Source organism: Phyllopteryx taeniolatus, chromosome 1 (assembly GCF_024500385.1).
Source record: "Phyllopteryx taeniolatus isolate TA_2022b chromosome 1, UOR_Ptae_1.2, whole genome shotgun sequence".
In the NCBI taxonomy this organism is placed as follows: Eukaryota; Metazoa; Chordata; class Actinopteri; order Syngnathiformes; family Syngnathidae; genus Phyllopteryx; species Phyllopteryx taeniolatus.
In genome coordinates this window covers 7,510,854-7,538,842 of record NC_084502.1, presented here as the reverse complement: position 1 = coordinate 7,538,842, position 27,989 = coordinate 7,510,854, and the positions used below count along the sequence as shown (strand labels likewise).

At 42.7% G+C, this 27,989-nt stretch overlaps 1 protein-coding gene across 4 annotated transcripts; it reads right to left on the bottom strand.

The window, feature by feature from the left end:
• Positions 1–338: 338 nt before the first annotated feature.
• Positions 339–27,989, bottom strand: LOC133475313 (neuronal acetylcholine receptor subunit alpha-2-like). 4 transcript variants are annotated; one of them, XM_061768007.1, is made up of 8 exons: positions 27,906–27,989; positions 27,463–27,588; positions 27,305–27,359; positions 17,779–18,214; positions 6,724–6,875; positions 5,382–5,607; positions 2,143–3,568; positions 339–1,112 (listed from the first exon to the last, which is right to left on the bottom strand). In XM_061768007.1, the coding sequence occupies exons 6-8, from the start codon at positions 5,558–5,560 to the stop codon at positions 987–989; spliced, it is 1,731 nt and encodes a 576-aa protein (XP_061623991.1). In that variant the 5' UTR covers positions 5,561–5,607; positions 6,724–6,875; positions 17,779–18,214; positions 27,305–27,359; positions 27,463–27,588; positions 27,906–27,989; the 3' UTR covers positions 339–986. The 4 variants fall into 4 exon arrangements, with proteins under 4 accessions (XP_061623991.1, XP_061624001.1, XP_061623971.1 ...); XM_061768017.1 differs by lacking the exon at positions 17,779–18,214; XM_061767987.1 differs by lacking the exons at positions 17,779–18,214; positions 27,305–27,359; positions 27,463–27,588; positions 27,906–27,989 and adding an exon at positions 10,103–11,166 and having other exon boundaries at positions 5,382–5,491; positions 5,563–5,607.

Genomic DNA, 27,989 nt, shown 5'->3' with positions numbered 1-27,989 from the left:
TTTTTAGTGGGAGCGCTGCATTTTTAAAAACCATAACATTGCAATTCTGGGGGCACAGTAGATCGCTTTATTTGGTATTTTATTTATTTTTACCATTTTAATTTTTTTATTTATATTTTTAGTTCCCCCCCCCCAAAAAAATGCTGATTTTGATTCAGGTTTGTTTTATTCGGCTTTCTGTTACCACTGCAAGTAGGAATGGGTATTAGAATCCATTTCGTCTATTGGGAAAATGAATGAATGAATGAATATCCATTTGAAATCCTTTTAATGCGACGCAAAGTTGCTGTCAGAATGTTCTGAACGATGCCGGTGATGTCGTTTGTTGACAGCAGAACGATGCAGCACCTCTGCTGGTTGAAGCCAAACACTGCACTCAAAACATTTTGCCTCAATTGCTTCAAGACATGATTAATTAACAATCAATTCCACACAATGGACCAGAATTCGGAATGTCATTGATTATTATTAAATGTCTTTTTGCTTTTCATTTCTAAATGCTTTTAATTTTGCAAAGCACATTGTGTGTGTACCCTTGCTATACCAATAAATGCGCCTGGCCTTGCCTATTAACTGATCATTATCCACATCATTAATTGCCAGAGATTTCAATATTTAGCTTGATTTGTCAGCAAATAATGAATGAATCTTAACGCCGATGGCCGATGGAAGGAATTTGCGCATCTCTGAAGGTGATCCGAATTAGGATCGTTCGACCTGGGAGGACGTCCGCACCCCACTGAGTGACGTTCTACTTACAGAGGCGGTAGTTGGAGATGAAAAAGCTCAATGTCAAAATGGAGAAGTACAAAGGGATGTTTTCACTGCCCCACAAAGTATCGATGTGCTCCCAGGAATCGATGATCGACATCCCACCTCGTTCATAACCTTTATGTTACGCTAGGACAAAAACACTTAAAGCTCCTTTGATCAAAATACAAAAAGATGTTGAATAAGCATCTTCTCTTTGCTTGGCCAAGCAGATTTCAGATCATTCCGGCCAGCCAGGGAGGAAGAAAGAGTCCTACTGATCCCAGTATACACACCAGTACAAACATCCAGAGGAATATCCTGTCAATGACCATGGCCACGTACTTCCAGTCCTCCTTCACCTAGCGGACAGGAGAAACAACAGAGAGCCGACATTGAACACTTATTCTAAGACACCAAGTTCCAAGTCAGCTGTCACTTTTCACCCTTGAGTGATTCATCACGAGGGAATGTTTTTTTTTTTTTTTTTTTCATGAGGGCAGCCAGCTCCTAAACGTCATTCCATCTTGTCCTCTCTTATGACAAATTCAAGGTCGAATTACTTTACTGAGCTCCAGTTGTTTCAGCGATACACCTGCGCTGTGACAGGGTGTACATTGCCTCTCACCCAAAGTCCGCTGGGATAGGCTCCAGTTTTCCTGCATTATGCTCATCACAAGCTTCCCTTAACATCAAAAGGCGCTTTTACGGGATGCCTTCAAAGATGAGCAATTTAAACATCCTAGGTACTTCAACTGTAAATTGCTTAGAATTGAACTTAAAAGGCTTAAATCACAGTTGCTTGTCTGGAATTCTTTGTTCAAAATCTGTAGTTGTTCTGTCATGTGGTCACATTTAGATTTCCAGCTTTTTCTTTTCTTTCTGCCATGAATCCATTCCAGCCTCACCCCCAAAAACTGTTTTTTAAAATCAGGAAAATAGCTATACTTACTGTATTTGTGTTCAAATATCTGTTGCTTAAAGGGCTGTAACACCAAGACTTTTTGAATTGTTTGTTATCATTAAGCTAAGCAGACTTTCCTAAGGCAAAGCTCTGTGGCTATTTTAAATACACAACGTGTAATTCATTAGTTTGACAGTAAACTTCAATTGCGAGTGGCATTAAACAGCTTGAAGCCTTTTTTTTTTTTTTTAAAGAATTGTTTATATCTGCGAAACTGCTGCTTGGTAGGACGTGAGTTAAAAATGTATCTCAAGGCCCCACTGTACTTATGTATTTCTCATATTGACCCCATTTACATCTTTCACCTTGTAACTGCATGGTGACAATACAAAGAGAACCTCAGAGAGGCCTTTTAGAGATACTTTCTAAAGAGCACAGCAAATCCTATTTATTGTTTTTAAACGGGGGCAACATTTCCATCAACTCACTGAGAAGTCGTCGTCCTCTGCCCTGAGATGATCCGCTATGTATTGAACTCCCTCAATGGCTCGTTGCATAGATGGGGAAATGCGGTGAATCCCAGACTCTTGTTGCCCTCTTGGATCTTTAGCGGAATCAGCTTTGAGGTTTTCTGTGAGGCAGTTTGCAGGGTCTTGTTGTTTAGTTTGGTCTTCGGTCCCAGTCCATTTCTCCGGCCCTTCGTTGTGCAGGCAGCAATACTGGAAGCTGCCCGAGTGACACCGTTGAGCAGCTCTCAGAGGAAGCTCCCTCTGCAGGCCACACAGTTGTTCATCGCTGAGCGAGCGGCCATTTGAGGACAGTTTATTTGCGCCTTCCCTGGAGAGGTTGCGAAGGGGTCCGAGAGGCAAAGTTGGAGGTAAGGAAAGTTGAGAAGAAGACAAGGTTGAGGAGTCGTGCCCTCGTTGGAGACCTGAATATTGTTTAGTGGGTGATTGGTAGAAAATGTTGGCCTTAACTGGGGGATCTTGCCGGTTGAGTTCCTTGCGAGGTGAGGAGGATGGAGAAGGGGAGCAGACGCGGATGTTTGGGCTGTCGGCTGGAGTCTTTGGGAGGCACTTCTCGACCTGTCCTATTTGGGTCAGCCCTGTCTCGAAACCCATCCAAAATGTCTGGGAGTTGCCGGTGGCTGATATTATGGTCGGCCGGTGCATCATCTCAATCAACTTCTTGCAGTGTTGCTTGGCCGTGCCGGGGGGCCGTTTCATGAAGAGGACCCGGGGCACCGTGTCTAGAAACACCCTTCGCACCCAATGAGGCATTCCGTGGGTCTGAGGCGATCGGTGGTGTACGTTCAAAACGAAGACGGTAATTATAATTGAAAGTGTAACGAAAACCATGGTGAACAGCAGGTATTCGCCAATGAGGGGAATCACCAGCGATGTGGACGGTATTATCTCTGTGATCAACAGCAGGAAGACAGTGAGGGACAATAAAACGGAAATACACAAGGTGATCTTCTCTCCGCATTGTGATGGTAAATAAAACACCAGCACAGTCAAACAGGAGATAAGCAGACAGGGGATGATAAGATTAATGGTGTAAAACAACGGAAGCCTCCGGATGATGAAGTAGTACGTGATGTCTGCATAGATCTCAGTGCAGCACTCGTACTTTTTGGTGTTGTACTTGCCGACTGCATTCATAATAACCCACTCGCCGCTCTCCCAGTAGTCCATCTGGTCCACGTCGCTGGCCATGCTGATAAGGTCGATCTTGGCTCGGTCGTAGGTCCATGAGCCAAACTTCATCTTGCAGCTTTGCTGGTCAAAGGGGAAAAAGGTGACGTCAATGCTGCATGAAGACTTGTAGATGGCTGGCGGCATCCACTTTATCCGTCCATCATGGAATAGATGTGCCTTAGTTAGGTGGGTTACGGCAAAGTCACCGTCAGCACTGCAGATGAGGAACAGTACATCAATTAGACAAGTGATTCCCAACTACTATAATGCGCATCAGAGCTCGTCAGGTGTGCTGGGAGAAATGATTCAATTCCACTACCCCCCGCCCCACCCCATCACATTTTCACCATTTCCTATAAATACTGCCATCTATCTATGTATAGTGTCAGGCAGAAGAAGTAAATGCTCCCCTAAATTACTTTCACTTCTTCATCTTCTGCCTCAAGGCAATGAACGTCTGCTTTAATTGCTGAATCACATCCATCCACCGTAACCCTAATACCCTAACCCTAACCCACACCTCAGCATAGTAAGTGACCTCTTTCCAGGACCCGGTTATGTCATGCAATCCATCCACTTAATCCTCTCATGTCAACAGCCTTGAATGTGTTCTCTCTTCTTAGAGGAGATCAAAATCTTTCATACATACTAAATAAAATGCTAGGGTCAGGGTTACAATTTGGCCGTCAGTTTGGATCATAATTTCAGGAAAGCCTCACAAACGGTTCACAGAGTTAGCGAGACATCATAGGACAGACGACAAATGTGAACCAAAGCATGCTGAGCGTGCTCTAGTTTGGGTTTGATGTTAGTCTCAGTGGAATATGCTTTTCAACTACGGCAACCTGTGTGTAGTTGGCCTTGTCCTATTCGTTTCAAAGCCCATTGGCCGTTTAATCAGAAGACAGCACAGCATACTTACTTTTGAATGACAAATCGATTTGGTAATTGTTTTGCTCATATCTTGTCATGTCTACTAAATGTCATTGTTCTTTTGGTGATTTAGAATTCCCTTCACTGATAAGAACATTTACAGTGGATGTCTTTTATCTTAGGCGCTTCGAAACACACTTAATTACATTTGATCTCCGAATTCTTCCACCTAATGTATTGCCTTGTTTGTTTATGGCCATTCCCATTAAGGATGACCTTGTTCACAGCCAAAGTACTTCATGACGTTGGCACAGGAAAAGAGTGTTGGCACGGCGGCGGGATCTTCTCGTAGTCATCCAGTAACGTCTTCTGTTGGAATTGACTCAGCAAATTCCGCGCATTATTGCTGATGCGATTATGTTTGCCTGAAGGATGGCAGCGTTAGTGCATGAATCGCCTTGTGTGACTGCGTCAAAGTAATGTTTGACTCTATTCTACCTAAGGATGGCCACGATAAATTGATTTAGAAAGTCACGACGGTTGCGAACTTTGTCGGTCGTGTCGAAAGTTTGTAATAATGAGGTTATGTTGTGAAGGGAACAAATGGAGGAGTAATGCATTTTGAAGCAGCTAGCAGATGTCGCCAATACGGGTTCTGGTAGAAATCAAAATAAATATGGATGTGAGGCAAACCATAGGATTAAGCCTTCTGCCATTGTTTTTTCTCCCCTTTAGTAAATGTATAAGTCGTGCAAACTTGCGAAATAAAATTTGATCTTGGAAGATTTGTTTTTAACAATTATTCTGTCATCTAAAACGTTACACATTAACAATTGCTGCACTGCTAAACATAAAAAAAATAAAAAAAATATTGGTGAAGAAAATTAACAAGCAGTATTTGCGTCACACTGAAAAATGTCACAATTACAAGAAAAAGTTGTCTGAACCAAAGAAGAAAAGAAACAAATCAAAAAGAAGACAAGATGAACGTTATACCTGTTGTGCCAATCAAATTATTCTCAAAGTACTGCATAATCTTTTTTTGTTCCCCCCGCCCCCCGAGGTCCAAATACTCCTTTGTGGGAAATATATTCAAGTGGTTCATACCTACTTTTAACATCAATATAGAGTATTTTTTTGGAGGAGACCCTCACTTGTTGTAAAGGACGATGTCGGGCCTCCAGATAATCTCCGAGGGAATACGGATGGAGGTGACGTTCTCGTATTCCTCCGGGTTCCAGCGCAGCTTGTAATCGTTCCATTCCTGAAGGAGAAAGTTCCTCATAGAGTATTTATCAATGCTGCAGCTCCATTTGCCTCTCATCATTTGCATACTTGCTTGACCCAGACGTTCGTGGTCATCATCTGGTTCTTCTCATCCTTGTTTAGTGGAAACAGAAAGCAAATTCTTGGAAGACAATCTGGTTGTTGTATCAGTACTGTACAAATGTGCTTTCTGGTGATTTATACTTTTAGAGAGTAATACAGAACATATAGTAAGAAACCGAGGCACCCTCACCTTACAATAATGCTGAGATGGTGAAAATAAAATATTTTAACATTGCATCGCTGCAATGTTTTCCAAGCTCCTCTCAGCCACTGACACATTCTATAGGAGAAGACAACTTGGCCAACAGCTGACTCGCACTCTCAGGCACGTGGGCCGAGGTGCTGTCTCTAATTGTGAGTAAAAAACAATCCTCACGGTCATGCAGGCTTTGCATTTGCAATCTACAACTTTCCTGTAAGAAACTATGTACGTTCCAGGTGCCAAACGTCAGGTTTTCCCTGCGTCAACAGAAGTCCTCGAATGGATTTTTTGGGAAAAGAGTACTTGATGTGTAAGCATTTCATTCTCCTGAGGGCCTGCAAATGACAATATTCTGTAGTAACATGAAAAAACCTTCAGTTTACTCAATAACCTCAGTCAAAAACTGTTGATTGAATGGGAAAGAAACGCTGTGAATCGAAGTGTTTTTGTACAGATGTACGACTATGAGAGATTTGAAAACCATTGGACACAAACAAACCCGCGACCGGCGTAAATCTGTGCAAAGGCAAGTTAGTTTCCGTAATTTCGCAGGCGCGCGCAAGCCAACGTGTTTTAAAAAGGGCAGTCTGTATGGTTGTGGGAGTGGGCACTGCCGACTTCAGTCGCCACCAATCTCAGTGGCTCCTCTCATTCCCTTTAAATGTAGCGCAATCAATGGCAACGGACAATGTGAGTGGGTACCCTTATAAAATACAGAAAGCTGGTGACTGCTGGCGACTTAAATACGTCTGATATGCATCCGTCTCCACCCACGATCGCTCGTGTGCCCCCACACATAGTTGCGGATGATTTAAAAAAATAGACAGTACTGTCATAATGATGATGATAACAATAATGCATTCAATGAATTGATTTCTCCAACGATTCAGAGGGTTTGATGCAACAGATGGCCAAACAGAGCCCATTGTTTTTTTTTACTGCGTAGTAGTGAGGAGTTCACTTACCACATCTATAAGCTGAGCGATAGAGAGACCAAAGTGGACCAGCACTGTGTCTGATGAGTTTTCCACCGGCCTGGAGAGCTTGTTGTAACGCACAAACAGATCCTGGAGCAGCTTCTCCTCAGCGTGAGCCCGAGGTCCAGCATAGCAACACACTAGAGGTGGTTACAAGAAAAATCACAAACTGCATTTTGAATGGCTTCTTTTGCGTGCGCTATTCATTACCTGTCTGGACCGGATTTAATTTATGCAATGGAGAGAAAACGGTTGTCGCGTTGAAACCAGAACCTGACCTGTGCTAGACCCAGCTGACGTCATGCTTACACGAGACAGTGGGGAAAAGGAAAAGGAAAAGGCAGGATGAATGCGCGTTCGTCACCCCAGCCTCACATGCACAGTGCTCCCACCTTCGCAACCTATCTAATGGAACACCTCACTCCCCCTTCCCCCTTTAGAACCAACTCACATTTTACAGAAGATGACCCCGCGAGGTCCCAGAACAATTAGAGACACACTGCATTGCCTCTCCGCATACGCAGCGATTTTAGTTGGGGCTTTCTTCCATTTGAGCCATTCATCATCATAGAGTGATTTTTAGAAGTGACTTCAATTACTCCTCTGGTACTGCTGCATTATTTAGTATGTCTTATGTGATAGATTCATCAGTTTACTTCGCTATGCTGTATTTATCTTTCTAAAGTGGACCCGTGCCACTGAAATGGCCTCTCAAGAGACTGTTTGATCTTCGTTTTGTTCAGATTTCCAATTCTTTGGAACTAGTGGAAGTAAAATGATGGAGTTCTTGGGGTGCTGTCCAAAAATGTTCACCATTGTCCAAATACTACATGATCGGCTTTAGATTAACTTTACATTACAGTACATTGTATCACATTGTAAATGCAAATGAGGGTGACGGTTGGCCTGCCGCCTGCCAAGGGACTGTTATGCAACAGTGGAACCACTCCCAGCTGATCATATTTCTCCACCAATGACATCATCAGCTAGGCTGGCCAAAGATCCAAAGGCAGCCGGCAAACTTCACTGTCTGAAACACTATCATGCAGAGGCACCAACATCCCCCACGGGTGCTGTGCTATGCTATCATGTCAAAGCAAAAATGGTAAGCAGGGCTGCACTGGGTTTTGTTAAACGCCCAGATGAGCAATTTCAGCAAGGCAAGAAACAGGGTGTGTGACGTCCACTGCAATTCTTGATCCTTGGTGTATTTTGAGGAAAGCATGTCACAGACATGACCCGCGAACAGTTTTCAAATGTTGGGGGAAAACCGGCTGCATTACTTGGCTCCAACCAGCAGAGGTGCTGTTGATTCAGTGTCAACTAGGATGTCAGCCGAAGCTTGCAGTCCATCCACCTGCTAGCGACACACATGTTGCTGTTGTCCTCCTACACGTTCAGTCCAAGCTGATGCGCTGTCCGTTACTTGCCTGCAAACAGGCATCCTCAAATTTTAAAGGCCCACGATCAATATCCGCCCACGTATTGGCGTCGCTTTTGTATGCCGGAATCCATCGAAAGCGCTCGGAACACAATAGCCTTTGCGTCTTCTTCATCATCATCCTCATCATCATCATCAGCTTGCTGCATCTGACATTAAATAGAAGCGCGGTCAAAGCTGCTTAATGGGTAGCAAGGTAACATTGTGTCAGGAAAAGCGGCTGTTTCAGTGTAGATCATGGTGCTGCTTGGCCTCGCAGGGACTTTTCACAGGAGGTGAATTAAAATTCATTTCATGGAGACAACCTCGAAAGAGTGTATTTATGTTCTCGGAACTTTAAATGAAAAGAGACAGAAAGTGTTATGGGCATGTCAATTAGATGATGTCAATCAACAAGTTTGTGTTGTGTAGTAAGTCACGTAGTAAAGTCATAATTACAGTCTAGATTTGAATTAAAAAGACTTATATGCCACAAATATAAAAAGTACGGTGGTAACTGAGTGCGGCTTCTTGTGTTGTGTGACGACATTCGGGCTGATGAAGCAACTGAAAAATGAAATTCAACGGACACGCGGTTTCAACAATATGTAATCGGCTCAACTGGGCTCCGCTGCCTTTCCATATGCTGATTCAACTTTTTTCTTCCATACTCGAACCAGCTAATGTCATGCGCATATATAATGAGACGCTGTCTTTGCTTTACACACTACGAGCTGTGACATCGCTTTATGTAAAACCGGCTAAAATCTAAAATTGAAATCAAGGACAACAAAAGGCAGTCATAAAATATCTGAAATAGTTCTCCTAAATGTAATGTGTGTTATTCATGCGCAAGTAAATCTTCGTTAAGAGTTGATAGTTTAAAAAAAAGGCTGCAGTCAAATTCTTAATTCGAGTCTACTGAAATGGCCTCGTTTGAGCCACTGCTACAACTGACATCACACAAATAATTGATATGTAATAATGAGCAGTGATTAACAATTATTTAAAAAAATAATAATGATTTTATCAGTTAAGAATGTTGAAATGTTACTTAAAAAGTTACCTGTACAACTAATAAAGGTTTCATGGTGTTGATAGTTGTAGTGTGACTGACCCTGTGTTTATGTTGTTTCATAAAGGATAGCTGTTTTTTAATGTGAATAAATCATTTTATTACAGAGAAAAAATGCCACCGTTAGTATTTTCTAACATCTGAAATGTGTCTAAATAAGATTTTTACTCCAACCAACAATGGAACCACATTAGGAAGAACCGATTGTATTGTTCGAATACCCGTACCTTGTTTTTAATATTAGATCTGTAAGACAAAAGACGGAGTTTTGCACTTCCAATACTGTAACATTCATTTAGTCAGCCCGACGACGCACACGGCAAACTGGTGGGTTCAGGCTAGTTAGCCGGAGCGACCGGACCCAATTCTGTCCCCTTTTGATCAATGTGCTCTCTGAGGCCAATCGTGCATGAGCAGCAAATATCTATTAGCGGTGTTCGCGCTCCGTCGCTGGCAACACTTTTTAGCAGGTCACCAAAGCAACATCCTAGGTGTTCATCCTCATCCAATGGAAACTCAAGATAATTATACATATTTTTATTAGTTGGTTGTTTGTTTTTTTTACCTTGTCCAAATGGATTGAGCAATTGTTGAGTGTATTAAACAAATATTCTTTGTTTTTTATTCATATATTACCCCTAACAAAAAAAAAAAAAATCCCAGCCCATAATCTCACGATGATGCATTAATAAGATATTTATGGAAACATAAAAGGTAAAAACCTCCACCCAACCTGCTTGCCGACGATGGAATTCAACACCATTTTCCATTTCAGCTCAAAATGACTTTAGAACAATTTTGACATGACTGAAAGTTTAGTATAGAAAGTATAGAAACATATAGCACAGTAGTATTTGATCAATGAAAATTACCTTGGGTGCCGAGAGTAAGCAAAAGTAAACCGAAACAGTTGTTTACACCCATGGTGCCCCTCAAGCCACAGGACGTCGCCATAGAAACAGTGTGGTCTTGCTTCAGATGATCTTATGAAAGAGCCAAATGTTGAATGAGTCAATGTCAGCCCGGTGCTGCTCCCCCTCATCCGTCTGCCGTGCCCCCCCCCCTGCCACTCCGCTGTCCACTTTGAGTTGAGACCGAGGATTCAACACGAGCAGGTCCCTCCTCGCTCTGGTGGAATCCTCGCATCACACCAGTTCACCTCCTTGCTCCTCTACATGCGTGACTCCCTCAGCGTGACTCTCATCTCTCAGCCTCCTCCCTCATTTTTCTCTCTAGCTCTCTCTCTCTCTCTCTCTCTCTCTTTCTCTTGCCCTCCAACAGTTCTCTCACAATGTGCGGTGGAACCACTGAGAAAAACAGAGAATCCTATGTTGAAACATTTTTCCCATTGGAAATAAAGTAATGCTCCCAGGTCGAACTGCAGGCATTCTTAACAGGTATAGATTTAAATGTTAACTTTGAGTGGTTTACTGTTTTTAAGGCGAAGTCGGCTTCCTTCAAGAAGGTTCACATTCTTTATGCAGGTGAGTTAAATAGCGCTTCATATCCAAAACAATTATGGCAAGCAACTTTTCACGAGTAATAGGCAGGGGCGGAGCCAGGGATGGCCCACTGAAAAATTCTTAGCTCCGCCCCTGGTATAAGGGTCATTTTCATACAATTGGATTAATAACCAATAAAAACACTTAAAACAAAATGATAATTTTGCCATTTTTTTAATGCCGCTTTGGTTTTATATGGGTAAATGTCTCCCATGCTGCGCATAAAGTCCTTTTTTCACAAAGTTATTGATGAGTCAGAGCTTCTGATGTCACTCACTAGGCCACGCCCCTTAAAGGCACATGTCAAAAACATGAGCACTACAGTGTGTGGGATTTTTGGCTTAATTACACTCTATAAAACCATTTTATTTCTCTTTATTCTCTATATGTTTTATTAGGTATTTATATTAAAAAATGGTGGCTGTTTTTTTTTGGGGGGGGTGGGAGGTGGCTGGAACAGTCAAATTGCATTTAAATTCATTTCAACGGGAGAAATTGAGTTGATCTTGGAATGAATTAAACTCTTAACTTAAAGTTAAGCTACTATTTTCTTTATGAGCACTCGGGTTATTTTTTTAAAGACGCCGTAAAGTCATTTTCACGTTTTTCATTTGTTCTTGTTTTTTTCTAAATCAATGAAATATGTTTGAAAGTGCTGGGGAGGGCAGTGGCAAACATTGTATAACAACAAACAGTCGGTTGCAACAGCGGTGTTAAGAGGATGTTAGTGTCTTATCATTCTTGATTGTTTGGGTATTTTATTTTTGAAGAATGTCTAACATGTCTATGTTAGACACCTCGGCCCTGTTTTAATCTGTGGAACATGTGCATTTTATGTCACACGCACACACACACATGCAATGCAGATAATTGTTAAATTTGTATGACCTTAATTATATGACACTTCCCTTCAATGCAATTGGAACCAGAAAAGTGTATAGTAAAGGTCACATCTCTCTTTCTCTCTCTCTCTCTCACACACACAAACACACACACACACACAGCAGACACATTTCTTTGCATTCTCAGCCTCCCACATATTGCTTTTCTCTCCAACCCAATCTTCCAGTTGTCTCTTTCCAGTTGTCTCGTACGTGTGTGTGTGTGTGTGTGTGTGTGTGTGTGTGTGTGCGTGCGCTGCAATGTACCTGCCAGCATATACACAGTCTACAATATATAAACAGCATGAATGTAGTATGCATGAATGCAGTGAATATCTGTCAAAGTCTTCCCTGTTCAAAGGTCCAATGTGTTATGCATAAAATACCATCTTGGATACTCAACCCAATGTCACCCCCTCCTTGTTGCACCCCTGACCCTTACTACTACCAGACACCCCTTTCTCCCACTTCGAGATGTTTGCGTCAGTCAGTGCCCGGCAGGCTGTACCCGTAGATGAATGTGTCATTATTTGCCGATGAGGTGTCACGAGGTTGTTCGAAGAATTTTGAGGGATATTGTACAACCCCAATTCCAATGAAGTTGGGATGTTGTGTTAAACATAAATAAAAGCGGAACACAATGATTTGTAAATCATGTTCAACCTAAATTTTATTGAATACACGACAAAGACGAGATATTTAATGTTCAAACTGATGAACTTGATTGTTTTTAGCAAATAATCATTAACTGAGAATTTTATGGCTGCAACACGTTCCAAAAAAGCTGGCACAGGTGGCAAAAAAGACAGAGAAAGTTGAGGAATGCTCATCAAACACCTGTTTGGAACATCCCACAGTAATTAATTGGGAACAGGTGGGTGCCATGATTGGGTAGAAAAGGAGCTTCCCTGAATTGCTCAGTCATTCACAAGCAAAGATGGGGCGAGGTTCACCTCTTTGTGAACAAGTGGGTGAGAAAATAGTCCAACAGTTTAAGGACAATGTTCCTCAATGTACAAATGCAAGGAATTTAGGGATTTCATCATCTACGGTCCATAATATCGTCAAAAGGTTCAGAGAATCTGGAGAAATCACTGCATGTAAGCAGCAAGGCCCAAAACCAACATTGAATGCCCGTGACCTTCGATCCCTCAGGCGGCACTGCATCAAAAACCGACATCAATGTGTAAAGGATATCAGCACATGGGCTCAGGAACACTTCAGAAAACCAATGTCAGTAAATACAGTTCGCCGCTACATCCGTAAGTACAACTTAAAACTCTACTATGCAAAGCAAAAGCCATTTATCAACAACACCCAGACTGATGCAAAGTGGAAAAGTGTTCTGTGGTCCGAGGAGTTCACATTTCAAATTGTTTTAGGAAATTGTGGATGTCGTGTCCTGCGGACCAAATAGGAAAAGAACCATCCAGACTGTTATGGACGCAAAGTTCAAAAGCCAGCATCTGTGATGGTATGGGGCTGTGTTAGTGCCAATGGCATGGGTGATTTACACATCTGTGAAGGCACCATTAATGCTGAAAGGTACATATAGGTTTTGAAGAAACATATGCTGCCATCCAAGCAACATCTTTTTCATGGACACCCCTGCTTATTTCAGCAAGACAATGCCAAAACACATTCTGCACGTGTTACAACAGCGTGGCTTTGTAGTAAAAGAGTGCGGGTACTAGACTGGCCTGCCTGCAGTCCATACCTCTCACCCATTGAAAATGTGTGGCGCATTATGAAGCGTAAAATAAGACAACGGAGACCCCGGACTGTTGAACAGCTGAAGCTGTACATCTAGCAAGAATGGGAAAGAATTCCACCTACAAAGCTTCAACAATTAGTGTCCTCAGTTCCCAAACGTTTATTGAATGTTGTTCAAAGAAAAGGTGACGTAACACAGTGGTAAACATGACCCTGTCCCAGCTTTTTTTGGAACATGTTGCAGCCATAAAATTCTCAGTTAATTATTATTTGCTAAAAACAATCAAGTTTATCAGTTTGAACATGAAATATCTTGTCTTTGTAGTGTATTCAATGAAATATAGGTTGAACATGATTTGCAAATCATTGTATTCTGTTTTTATTTATCTTTAACACAACGTGCCAACTTCATTGGAATTGGGGTTGTACAAAATGATGGAACAGCACTATTTTCAAGAGACATGAACGTGTTAGTGCCGAAAATCAAGGAAATTATGCTTTGACACGCCGCAATAATCACATACAAGCGAAAACATTATCTGGCTACAAATAGGCTATTTAGTGTTCATTTCAAAGCTGTTAGGGGCTTCTGGCAGGATCATATTATTTTCCAAACATTAATGCTGATGCTATTTTGGAGATGAAAATAGAAAATGACGTGTGCTCCAACATATTGTGTGAACATGGGCAATAAAATGGTACTTTGGGACAACTTGTGGACCTCCTGGATTCATCTGAAGACAAGAGGAAAAACTGCTGTCATGAAGTGTTTCTTAATGAGCTCAGTTCCACCTACAGTGGCAAACAACTGCTGAGTTCCTTTCTTGAGCCCACTCCTACTAGACACTTATCAGCTATCAACACACATAATCAGCCACTGAACGTGTGGATGTTGTGCTCGCCGGGGTTGGCATGGTGGTGAGAGGCTCACGTGACTGTTAGTCATGACAGGATCAAATAATTTGTGTCTTTGATGAGAGAAATATTGATGTGTGCAACGTGGAGGCTCTTCTCTGTGGGTGCATTGAAAATCTGAGGGAGATGTTTACTGGCAGCAAAAATAAATACCTCTCTGCTGCAGTATGTCCATTTTTCTCTCGTGGAGAAAGAAAATCATGCAACGCACCTTGGAAAGCAGCTGTGCAGCTGCTTTTGGCAGACTACTCCCTGAATTGGTCACCAATACATCCGAGGGCACGTACGGGAAAAACAATCAATCACACTTACATTCACATTGAGTAGGAAATGATCCCACACTAGCGGCACAAAAGTCAGCTGTGTGTACCATTGCACTACCAGTCACTAAAATAAATACTGTTAGAATGATCATTTTAATTACAATTATTAAACTCTGTCCCAATTCAGAAGCCTGTGGATACACACATTAATTGTTGTTTGCGGGAAGGGCCTACCCATTAGAATACTTATCATTACGTAATGATGATACAGTAGGTGGCGACCTGTTGGCTGAGCAAACATAGATTTTAAGGTGCCACAAACATATCTGGGTTGCAGTATGGTCAACAAAATGCATAGATCTCACAATTCGGAGGTTTGGGGCTACCAGTCTAGGGTGATACCCGCCTCTTGGCCAATTTCCTCTGGGATTGGCTCCAGTTTACCCGTGACCCTCGTGAGGACAAGCAGTACAGAAAACGAATGGATGGATGGAAGCATATCTGGAGATTCATGTTTCAATGAGAGAAAAAAAACCACTGACATCAAATTGAAATCCTCTCTTATTAGTCAGACATATTGAAATGTTTTTCCGGCCGCAGCAGTGGCGAGCAAAGAATATCGGGATCTGACAGGCCACGGGAGATATTAGCAGTGTATCCTCCAAACAAATGGAAAAAGAAAGCCAAAATTGTGGGCTGCATTTGAAGGAGACTTCAAATGGGGCATTGTTTATTATGTCATCTGCCTTCAAATGTAACCTCTGAAAGATGCTCCCCCCTGAATGTAGACACAGAGTGTTTCATTTTCCCATATGAGAATAGTGGGCGTTCCATTAAAGCTGGCTTTTTTTAATGGACGGGACAGAAAGAGGTCTTCCCCAAACGGTTCCCACACAAGCATACAACTGTCTAAAATGTCTTGATAAGATGAAGAATTCATATTTAAGGGTAACTAAGGTCTTATTGATTACATTAATGGATTAAAACGTGTTTCACAAAATGTGGTGTATCGAGACTAGCCATTTATATCAACAACAACAGTGGGAGGGTGACTATAGATTTCATAATAATCTCACAACGGTCAGTAAGCCCCCAGGGAATGAATCATACGAAACAATAGTTGAATTATTGATGAGTGTCCCATGAAGAAACTTTGCCATTGACCACAACACAAAAGTATGCTCCTGTTGAAGTCATTCCTAAAGAACAGCCTGGGGGAAGTGACATCACTGCAATTGGTCAGCTACCTCCACAGCATATAGCACACAACAATGCATCTTTTTCTGCCTTGATGATTCATACTTACGGCTTTCTTGGTGCATGCATTCTGCCCTGGCATGCACCAACAAACACACACACGCACACACACACACAGAGGGATACAAGCCATGCATGCATTAACACCAACGCCCGCTAACACTGCCGAGACAGCTTTAAATAAACCCCTTTCTGCACTTTTGCAAATTTATGGGCCGAACATAAGAAGGTGTTTGCGTCTTACTATGAATGTTAAGTAGTAATATGCATGAGAGGCTGTTAAGATCCAATAATATACTCGGATTTCACAGTATTTACTTAACCCACCATACGGCACCCCATAACGTTGAAATACGAAGTGCACGAGACTTTTTACTTATTCCAAACATTTTTGAAATTATATTTCGTTGGGATAAGACAGTTGCGATTCACCAAATAGTGTTTAGCTTTCCTTAGTGTGCCTATCTGGCCTTTTCTGTCTATATGATTATTGTATTGGTCTGTCAGACAGTGAGGTTTAAGCTCTATAAACTCTGCCTGGCAACAAGAGGCATCACAAACATGTGACATTACCAGAACATGAAGTAGTATTTAACAAGCTAAAGTATTATTATTATTTTTTTTCTTCCAGTAGCTAAATTCGTGTGTACAATAGAAATATGCACTTACTGTTCAATCCTTAACCCTTAGGTGCAGAAGTGGGTCAAAAATGAGGTCATGTTCTCATAATAGCTTTGTAATTTAGAAAGATGATCATAGTTTAACATTGCAGGTATTCCTAAAAAAATGTGCTGTTTTGCTTTCTGCTGACCTTTTATACATTTTACAATATTCTAGTTTTTGTATTACTACCCCAAACTTCCATAAGTGGGTCAAAAATGACCTGCATTCATTGGCTAAGGAATTTGATGAGAGCCTTTATTTTCATCCACCGTGACTGCTATAGATCAACTGAGTGTATATTTAGTTCTTGCATTAGTTGTGTGGTGGAAATATCATGCGTCTACTGTCTCCTCATGAGTGGTGTGGCTTCATTCTCAACACCCACATGATGTGACTAATACATTTGGTTCAAGCGTTAATACCTTTGCTATCACTCAATGTGGACACTGAAGCATTCATGCATGCTGAGAACTAAACTAAATATTGACGTAGCCGGTTGCAACTGAGAGGAGTGGACAGAGCCGGGAAACAGGTACCGACAAAGGACATGGAACCATGGACCATGTCCCACATACAGTATACATGTTTTTTTCATTTACTTATTTATTTAATGAAGCGGTGGCCATTGTAAGATGAAAGCGATAAATGTTTTAAATGCTGGTTATTGTGGGCTTCATACTGTAGAGATTATAATGACCAATAGCTTTAGACCTGGCAGTTTGGGATCAATATTATTTTGATTGAGGTGGTGGGAAAAAAAATCAATGAACACAAACATCATCGAACTCAATGATGCTACATCCATGCGCGCCGTCATTACCGTGTCGTTATGTGTTCTGTTGTATTGATTGGTGACCTTCATTGGCTGAGTCTTTACGTGATATTACACGTGCTCAAAAGCATCACATTATTTGATGTCACGTGACAAATTGATGGATGACCAGTTTCGAAATCAGAAGCCGGTAATTGTTCAATTATCCCTCAGCTGGATGAATATACGGACACTGTTACATCCTATATCAGTTTCTGTGAAGATCTGTGTGTACCAACAAAATCATTTCGCACATTCAACAACAACAAGCCGTGGTTCACTGCTAAACTTAAGCAGTTTCGCCAAGCTAAGGAGGATGCATATCAGAGCGGGGACAGGGCCCTGTATAATCGAAGTAGAAACCAGCTGACTAAAGAAATTAACATTGCGAAGAGGAACTATGCAGCGCAGTGGGAAAAACAGTTTAGCGCAAACGACTCTAAAGCAGTCTGGCATATGCATTCCCATCCCATCGCTGACTAATTACAAGCAACGATCCCCCCAAGCTGAGAACAATAGCACACTAGCCAACGGCTTGAATACCTTCTGCTGCAGATTTGAAAAGGACAGTTTGACACCACTGTCATCGGCCTCATCAAGGACGGTGACGAGTCTGCATATCGACAGGAAGCGGAGCGGCCGGAGTTGCGGTGCGGCCGACACAACCTGGAGCTGAACACGCTCGCGACTGTAGAGATGATCGTGGACTTCAGGAGGCATCCTTCGCCACAGCTGCCCCTCACGTTGTCCGGCTGCCTTGTGTCAACCGTCGAGACCTTCAAGTTCCTGGGAATTACAGTCTCTCAGGACCTGAAGTGGGCGACCAACATCAACTCCGTCCTCAAAAAGGCCCAGCAGAGGATGTACTTCCTGCGGCTTCTGAGAAAGCACGGCCTGCCACCGGAGCTGCTGAGACAGTTCTACACAGCGGTCATCGAATCGGTCCTGTGTTCTTCCATCACAGCCTGGTTTGGTGCTCCTACAAAAAAGGACAAACTCCGACTGTAACGGACAATCAAAAAGGATTGTCGGTACCCCCCTACCCACCATTGAGGACTTGCACGCTGCCAGAACTAAGACAAGGGCGTGCAAAATCCTCTCGGACCCTCCGCACCCCGGTCACCAGCTCCTCCAGCTCCTTCCCTCAGGTAGGCGCTACCGATCAATGCAAACTAGAACTAGCAGACATTCCAACAGCTTCTTCCCTCTTGCGATCAACTTCTTAAACACCTAACCTATAATTCCATTACAACATGCTGGCAATTTTTTGACTTGAGTTCGTTGTCACATTTGTGTGGGGCCAATGATGTATTACTCGTGCACTCACTGTAGTTGTCTCGCCATGCTGCACTATTTGCATATACTGGCCACTCATGCCAGAGTAGCATCTGCTCCATTTGCACACTGACTGAGGAGTATCTGCAACATTTGCACAACCAACATTGTCCCAGATTATCGCACTACTCGTCACTTTAAACCGCATACACTCCTTGAAGTCTCGGCGCCCTTTGCACAATGGCCGTTGCACCGGACTATTGCAATATTAGTCATTCGAACGGCTCTAAGTGCTAGAGGAGTCTGCATCTTTTTGCACAATTGTCCAAAAAATAAAAAATAAATGTACCGGCATTACCAGATAACTAGCAACCCTTTACTGCTCAGTGACTGGTTTTTTTTTGTCAATGTCTTTCTGTCTCCAAAGTGTTCTCTGTCAATTGACTGTCTGTTGTCGTACGAGAACGGCTCCAACTACCGGAGACAAATTCCTTGTGTGTTTTTGGCAAATAAAGATGATTCTGATTCTGAATACTGGTTTATTCTAAAAGAGACATTGGTAACAAAAATTGCTTGCGATGTCTCGATGTTATTAAAAGTGAAGACAATTAGAAATTTTGGTATTCTAGCAAGAAACATTAAGTCGATGGATATGGTTTATGTTCCCGGGCCACATAAAATGATGTGGTGGGCTGAATTTGGCCCCTATGCCTTGAGTTTGAGTTGACACAGTAGAATATCCCCAATATCTACTTAGCTACACATAATACAAGTCAAGATGGCAAGTGCAACATCTCGTAGGTAGAGTCAAAGAAAGATCGAATCCCGCATGACAACCAACTTTAAAAGAGTGAAGAGAAAAGACAGTAAACCAAATACTTGAAATGTGGACTCATTCCATATAGTATTTCACACAGGTGGGAAGGGGCACACCGGCTCACGCAGGTACGCTTGACTGACCGGACTCAGGGAAACTCATCATGAGAGACAATAACTATACACACTATAAGAGGAGCAAGTGCATACATGTTTTTTCTCATCATGTGAGGAGTCTCTCATATTAAAAAAAAAAAAAAAAAAAAAGAATATGTGAGCGATTTCTGAATACCTAAATTACACTCATTTCAAGCAGAACTAATGAATTGTCGGTCGACAATCATTTGTTTTTACAGTGATGAATTATGAATATTGAGTGATCGTATTTTCAAAGCCACATTGCTCCAGAAGAACTGCTTTCAATTATCTCTGGGCAGAATCCACATAAACCGCTTTAAAATGAACAGTTTAATTACATTTTAATTATTATACACAAGCCTAGTCTCTGCTTGCTCATATTATTATTTTTTTTTTTTTTTTTTTTTTTACCATGCAGGTATGTGCCATTAATTATTGCTAAACTGCAGATAGTTTGGAGTGTAATTCTGACAGCAGTAGGACTTTAATCATATAGTCCCTTTACAAGGCTTGGATAGCGTCAATATATTCCTTCATCCGTTTATTGTTTTTGAACTCAATCTATTATAAGACACTGAGTGAATACTTAAGAGTAAAAAACATGCTTCGTGAAGACATGACAAGTCCATTTTTAATACACCCTAAAGTTCCCAACTGTGGTGGTTTGTCATTAGCCATGCTCAGTGGATATGAACTCATGCAAAAAAAAAAAAAAAAACGAAATTAGCACCTTACTATTATTACTACAGTACTGCTATTTGCCGGTCCAAACTCTTCGGCTCCTTTTTATGCAAGAGGTTTAAGTGTTAGTTAGTCCACACAACAGTAATGGTCATGGATAATGTCATGGCATTGCTCAAGTCACTCAGTAGTCCTTTAAGATTGTGCTGACGTCACCGCTGTATTGTTCACAGCAACCAAGAGGGCACAACACAGTTACATTTTATTGTGTACAAAATAGAGGAGTCAGTAAAACATAAGAATAAAATTGGGGGATTTTTTGATCCACCTACTGGGCTACTAAAAAAAAAAAAATGCCATCCTTCAGCAAGTTCTTCAAATTCTTCGATATATATATATTTTAATAATCCCAGTTTGACCCATAGATATTCCCCTGAAGTGGAAGGGGGGTACAGCAATAATTCTCGCATACATGTTTTCCAAATATAGGTAAAGCTCTCATCCTCCGTTATTGCCTTCTAACTTAATAAAATATCACATTAGCCAGCAATATACATAAGCAGCAGTCAGATTCCAATTTTGCACACATAGTAAATCACAATGAGAAATGTTTCTGCCAAGCCTCCTCTCAATGGTATTGCTGCAGAGGGTGATACTGTATAAGAATTGTTATACCGAGCAAGTGTTAAACATGTGTCAGCAAAATACCAGCAAAAAGAAACCAGCAGAGGCTTCTTGGCGAAACAGTGTTAGATGCAAATCCCCTTAACCTTCATGGAAATGACATTCGGTTTTTATGAAGAGCCATAAATCCAGTTCATTTCTGAAGTCTAGTCTTGCTGGCTTGGGGTAAAAGCTAGATGACACCCTGAGCTGCTTGCTAATCAATCACAGATTGTCAATGAGGCATTAAGTAGAAATGTATTCCATAACAGTACGAAAGTCTTTGAACGTTTTGTGAACCACTATATAACCAATGGCCTGACCAACATGGGAAATTGAGATAATTAGATGCACGGCGACGTCAGAGGACAGCAACTCACTTCACTTCAACTCCACCATCCCAAATTGGTACCTCCAGACACAGGACAGCGAGACAGTCAAAAGGCGAACACTTAGACGTCCATTGCGTAAGAAATATTTATATCATCGACAAAAAGCGCAAAAATTGTATTTTCTACTTTTGCTTCTAGCAATAATTGATTGCATAACTTCCTTTTGCGCTGACATGACAATTCCCGACACTAAAACCAATGTGGATGCATTGGATTCAAAATCGTAGTTTCTTTGCAGATATTTTTGTGGGCAGAACATCCTGTCGGTCACCATTTTAACTGGATCACGTTCAGATCTTTTTTTTGTGTGTTCGTACCGGTCTTTTAGATCGCCCCAAAATTGTATTCCGTTCTTCACTTTGGATAACGGTGGGACATCTTTCCCCATACACTCGTTGTCTGACGTGATGATGATCTTATTTCAATTAACTAACAAACTTATACACTCAGTGTGAAATCTGCGCCTGTTTAGTTGAACACGACGCTATTATTCTGTTTATGAATGGTAACAGGTAAGATACGCAAGTTAATTGTACCTTCTGCCCGCTAGTGGAAGCGCATGTAATTGTTCTGCCTGTCACTATAAGTCACTGGCATGGATAGAGGAACAAAGATACATTATTCAAAGTAAAATATTACTTACTATTAATGTTACATTTTTTTTTTTTTTTTTTTTTGCGAAAGGTCACACACACGTTGCATTTAATTCAAATGAAATTGGCAGCTGAGGATTGCTTCTTTTCGGGTTCACGGGAGATGGTGTCAGAATTAACAAGGCATCCGTAAAATGTCAAGTGAATTAGGCGAAATCTCCAGGGCATATTAAAAGTCACGTGTCTGGCCTAAAGGGAGCGACCCAAACCACACGCGAGCCGCCTCCAATGTCTGTGGCATGTTACAAGAGCCGCTCTCATCCATCACCGGTTAAGCGGTCAGCGCGCCGTGCGCCTGGATGCTCCTTTCTGATCTCTCCTCCTTCCATATCACAGCGGCTTCTGCAGCACCAACCCCCCCCCCCGCAATGCTCATCCATCAATCAATGACATCATTAGTACTGCACAATTTCATCATGTCGCCACCTTTATCATACAGACTATAAAATAATCAGCATGTCACAAAAAAATATCCATTGAATGACTCTCTCTTTTGTTATCTAAACCTTAAACATGCAGTCAGCATACGTTTTATGTGGACCCTCACGTACTTACAATAATGTTGGGATAGAGCTTGTTTTTATAACAGGACACTCTTCTGTTTGAAATAGAATAACCCTTCCGCGCGCTCCCACCCCCCAAATCTTTGTTTAGGTACTTCTTGATATCATAAAAGGACATGGTTGAAAATTGAACTCATATAATTGATAATGTGTCAGACAAAATTGTGGTGAGTGGCAATTTCTGCTATTTGATGTGTGTGCTCTGACAAGAACCAGGCGGTAAATGGTAATGCATGGTTTTTAGCAAACAGAAAAGAAAAATGTAAAATGAGCCTAAAACTCAATGACACCAACCATAAAACGTTCTATATTGCGCTCCAGCGAGGGAAACGTCGCCTAGCAATGAATAGAAACAATCAATAGTATAAATCTTGTGGGGTGACATATTTGTGTTTGTCAGGTCATACAGTATGTTGCCAACAGACTTCCTTCTGGCTTACGGAGAATGATGTAAGGTCTGGTACACACAAAAGGATTTTTGAAATGTAAAAATCTGTTATCTGTTACAGACCCCACGCAAGAAGACCAAAAAAAATAAATCTAGCATTTAACAGTTTTGGTCGTATTGTATGTGGTGTGCTCCGATAATCTCAACACAGAACACCACACACAAAGATTCTGTTCCACTGTCAATCTCAAAATGTGGTAACAGTTCCAACGCGACTCCATCCATCCATCCATCCATTTTCTACCGAGGTCAGGTCACGGGGGAAGTAGTCGTCCCCGGCGTCTCCTCCCGGTGGGACGTACCCGGAACGCCTCACCAGGGAGGCGTCCGGGAGGCATCCGAATCAGATGCCTCAGCCACCTCATCTGGCTCCTCTCAATGTGGAGGAGCAGCGGCTCTACTCTGAGATCCTCCCGGATGACCGAGCTTCTCGCCCTATCTCTAAGGGAGAGCCCGGACACCCTGCGGAGGAAACTCATTTCGGCCGCTTGTATCCTGGATCTTGTTCTTTCGGTCACGACCCACAGCTCGTGACCATAGGTGAGGGTAGGAACGTAGATCGAACGGTAAATCGAGAGCTTCGCCTTTCGGCTTAGCTCCTTCTTTACCACAATGGACCGATACAAAGTCCGCATCACTGCAGACGCCACACCGATCCGTCTGTCGATCTCCCGTTCCATTCTTCCCTCACTCGTGAACAAGACCCCAAGATACTTGAACTCCTCCACTTGGGGCAGGATCTCATCCCCGACCTGGAGAGGGCACGCCACCCTTTTCCGACTGAGGACCATGGTCTCAGATTTGGACGTGCTGATTCTCATCCCAGCCGCTTCACACTCGGCTGCGAACCGCTCCAATGAGAGTTGGAGGTCACGGCTTGATTAACCCAACAGAACCACATCATCTGCAAAAAGCAGAGATGCAATACTGAGGCCACCAAACCGGACCCCCAGTTTGCCTCGGCTGCGCCTTGAAATTCTGTCCATATAAGTTATGAACAGAATCGGTGACAAAGGGCAGCCTTGGTGGAGTCCAACCCTCACCAGAAACGAGTCCGACTTACTGCCAGATTTGCGGACCAAACTCTGATTCCGGTCATACAGGGACCGAACAGCCCGTATCAGGGAGTTCGGTACCCCACACTCCCGAAGGACTCCCCGATGGACATGGTCGAATGCCTTCTCCAAGTCCACAAAACACATGTAGACTGGTTGGGTTGCACCCATGCACCCTCGAGGACCCTGCCGAGGGTGTAGAGCTGGTCCACTGTTTCACGCCCAGGACGAAAGCCACACTGCTCCTGCTGGATCAGAGATTCGACTTTGCGACGGACCCTCCTCTCCGGCACCCCTGAATATACCTTACCAGGGAGGCTGAGGAGTGTGATCCCCCTGTAGTTGGAACACACCCTCCGCTCCCCCCTCTTAAAAAGGGGGACGACCACCCCAGTCTGCCAATCCAGAGGCACTGTCCCCAATGTCCACGCAATGTTGCAGAGGCGTGCCAACCAGGACAGCCCCACAACATCCAGAGCCTTTAGGAACTCCGGGCGAATCTCATCCATCCAATCCTCACCATTGGTGTCCACCAATGAGAGCACCGTCACGACAATCACCGACCACCTTATGGCCACAGCTCCGGTCGGCCGCCTCAACATGGTCCACTCGGACTCGATGTCCCCGCCTCCTCCGGAACATGAGCAATGTTCTGTCTGAGGTGGGAGTTGAAACTCCTTCTGACAGGGGATTCCGCCAGACGTTCCGAGCAGACCCTCACAATACGTTTGGGCCTGCCACGTCGGACCGGCATCTTCCCCACCATCGGAGCCAACTCACCACCAGGTGGTTATCAGTTGACAGCTCCGCCCCTCTCTTCACCCGAGTGTCCGAGACATGCGGCCGCAAGTCAGATGACACGACCACAAAGTGGATCATCGAACTGCGACCTAGGGTGTCCTGGTGCCAAGTGCACGTGTGGACACCCTTATGCTTGAACATGGTGTTCGTTATGGACAATCTGTGATGCAGAACTCCAATAACAGAACAACGCTCGGGTTCTGATCGGGGGGGGGGCCGTTCCTCCCAATCACTCACTGTCATTGCCCACATGAGCATTGAACTCCCCCAGCAGAACGATGGAGTCCCCAGTGGAAGCGCTCTCCTGCAGCCCCTCCAGGGACTCCAAAAAGGGTGGGGACTCTGAACTGCTGTTTGGTGCATAGGCACAAACAACAGTCAGGACTCGTCCCCCCACCCGAGCCTGGGGGCAATAAGTATACCCACACCAGCTCGGTGCCTCTTGGTGGCGGTAACACCTTCAAAGATATCTCAAGTATCTCCTGCATATCATTATTCACTGAGATATTAAGGAGAGGCGGCACGGTGGCCGACTGGTTAGAGCGTCAGCCTCACAGTTCTGAGGTGCGGGGTTCAATCCCCGTCCCCGCCTGTGTGGAGTTTGCATGTTCTCCCCGTGCCTGCGTGGGTTTTCTCCGGGCACTCCGGTTTCCTCCCACATCCCAAAAACATGCATGAATTGGAGACTCTAAATTGCCCGTAGGCATGACTGTGAGTGCGAATGGTTGTTTGTTCCTATGTGCCCTGCGATTGGCTGGCAACCAGTTCAGGGTGTACCCCGCCTCCTGCCCGATGACAGCTGGGATAGGCTCCAGCACCCCCGCGACCCTAGTGAGGAGAAGCGGCTTAGAAAATGGATGGATGGATATTAAGGAGAGTTTAAAAACTTTCCTATTTCCAGATCTGCAACCAAATTGAAAAGGTTGTCCCTCAGCTAAGGTCCCATTTTGTGAAGAAATTGAATAGAAATGTGCTTGAGTAATTGTTTGTATAATACTGCTAAGCAGAGTGAAACAAATTGCAAACTAAAATGTACTTTAAAACAGGATGCAGTCAAAAGGATGTATGCTTCCTTGACACTTGTCAAGGCCCTTCATTCCTTCTTCAAACTTAAAGGTTTCGGTCTGTCTCGCTTATCCCTTTCTCTTTTAATTTAAAGTTACAAGGCAAGTTCAACTTTTGTTTCTTTTCATCCATCTCTCGTCCTTTCAAAATCTATCCATCACAATCTGTCAGCCTAAAAGCACCTGCTGTTGTTCTCATGGCGACAGGGGTCAAGAGTGCATTCGAGCATGTGTGCGCGTGCGTGTGCGCGTGCGCGTGTGTGTGCGTGGCCTATTTTTAGCAATGCGCTGAAGACAACAACTGACAACCTCACCATCTGGAAAACGTATCAGTAGTCTGTGTCAAAAAGTTTACTTGCAGGGAAAAATAAACACATTTATTTGAAATCCATCCATCGGATCGGGTGAGCTGCAGCCTCTCCCCGTTCACATTGGGCGAGAGATATAACGATATCGTCGCCGACAATTACAGACCAATTAAAAAAAAAAAAAAAAAAAACTGCTTTTTAGTTCCATGACTGATTCCCGTGTTCTTTAAATGCATGTTTCATGTTTAATACAGTGTTTAATTGCTAAATCTAAACTAGTCGCATCATCCTTATACAGCACTGTTGTTTTTGATTATGTAATTTCCTTGACTTCCAAAGGGCACATCACTGTGCGCCCGTAGTTTGCCATTGCAAGAGTCCATTGTGCATGACTGGTGTATGCGGGCTGCGAAATACGTGAAAATGTATCTGATAGCTGGCTAAAATGTTATTCATGAGGTTTCATATTAAGTCACAAATGATGGGGAAAAAATTATGTATTTTATTTTTGTTCTATTGTGCCAATATAGAATTATTGAGCAATACTGACACCAAACAGTGCAAGGTACATTGAGGCACTAAAGTCTGGCTTCAGCATTTGGGGCAAGGGAAGCAGTGCCCCAACAGATCCAGTAGATGGCGATGTTTTTTCTCTTTTTCTTTTCTTAGAGTGCTACTGTATATCATAATACATATTAGATTGTAATATTCTACTTATACAAAAGTGTAATTATTTATTTTATGATTTTTTTTAAGAATGAAGATAATGACAATGTAAATGCAGTTCAGGAAAGAAACAATCTGAGGATTTGGTATTATCTATATTTAATGCACTGTAATTCAATGGCAAAACGAATGCATATACTGTATAAGGTTTTCGCATGATCTATGACATTGCAGTTTGAAGCCAGATTAGAAAAGTGAACACTTTGGTCTAGTAGCGCACCAATGAGCATTCAAGCAGCGGTGTTGATTTGAGCCTTTGATGCAGCCCACCGTGCAATTCTAAAAACATGCAAAGCCTCAAAGAAACTAATAAACAGCCAAAAATGGCATTTCACCACAAATGCTCACAATATATTAAAAAAAATAAAGATTAAGTATAATTGTTGCATCATATTTTTTCATCCATTCAATATGGCCCTGTGTGGGTTCCCCAGTCCTGATTTAACGCTTTGTAGGCGAGGAGAAGAAGGAACAAGTTGAACTTACCAATTTACTGCAAACAGCTTTAGATTAGCTGCGGCAAAACCATTTCATTTCCCTGCTGAAAGAGAAATAAGTGTCCTTGTCAAAGCAGTCTGCCGGAGCAAGTCAAAGAGTATTTTTTTCAGCGAGGCGTAGAGTCTATTTCAATGTCAAACACCCACCTTGCTTTCAGTCGTGTGCGCTCAGTCAAGGCTGATCTCACTCAACAGACCCACGTGAAATGCGCTGCAGATGTTGATATTTAACTGGGAGTTCAATCCCCAAAAAAAGTTCGAGTTTTCCATTAACTGTAAAAGGAAGTGATTAAGGTGTCAGCCTGACTCAAGCATTTATACACTCAAATAGCTCTTTCTTTGGTTGAACAATTCATCTAAACTGAAACAAAGTATGGAAAGATGGCAAAAGGAACTTGTTGCTATCAAACATAATTACTTGTATAACTTCTTTTAGCAGTACTTGACAATTAACTCGGCTAAAATGTTATCTAAAACCTTAGTTTTGCCGGCTTGCTGGTTGCAAGCCAATCGCAGGGCACATACAAACACAAAACCATTCACACTCACATTCACACCGATGGGCAATTTAGAGTTGTCAATTAACCTACCATGCATCTTTTTGGGATGTGGAGTGCCCGATGAAAACCCACGCAGGCACGGGGAGAACATGCAAACTCCACACAGGCGGCGCC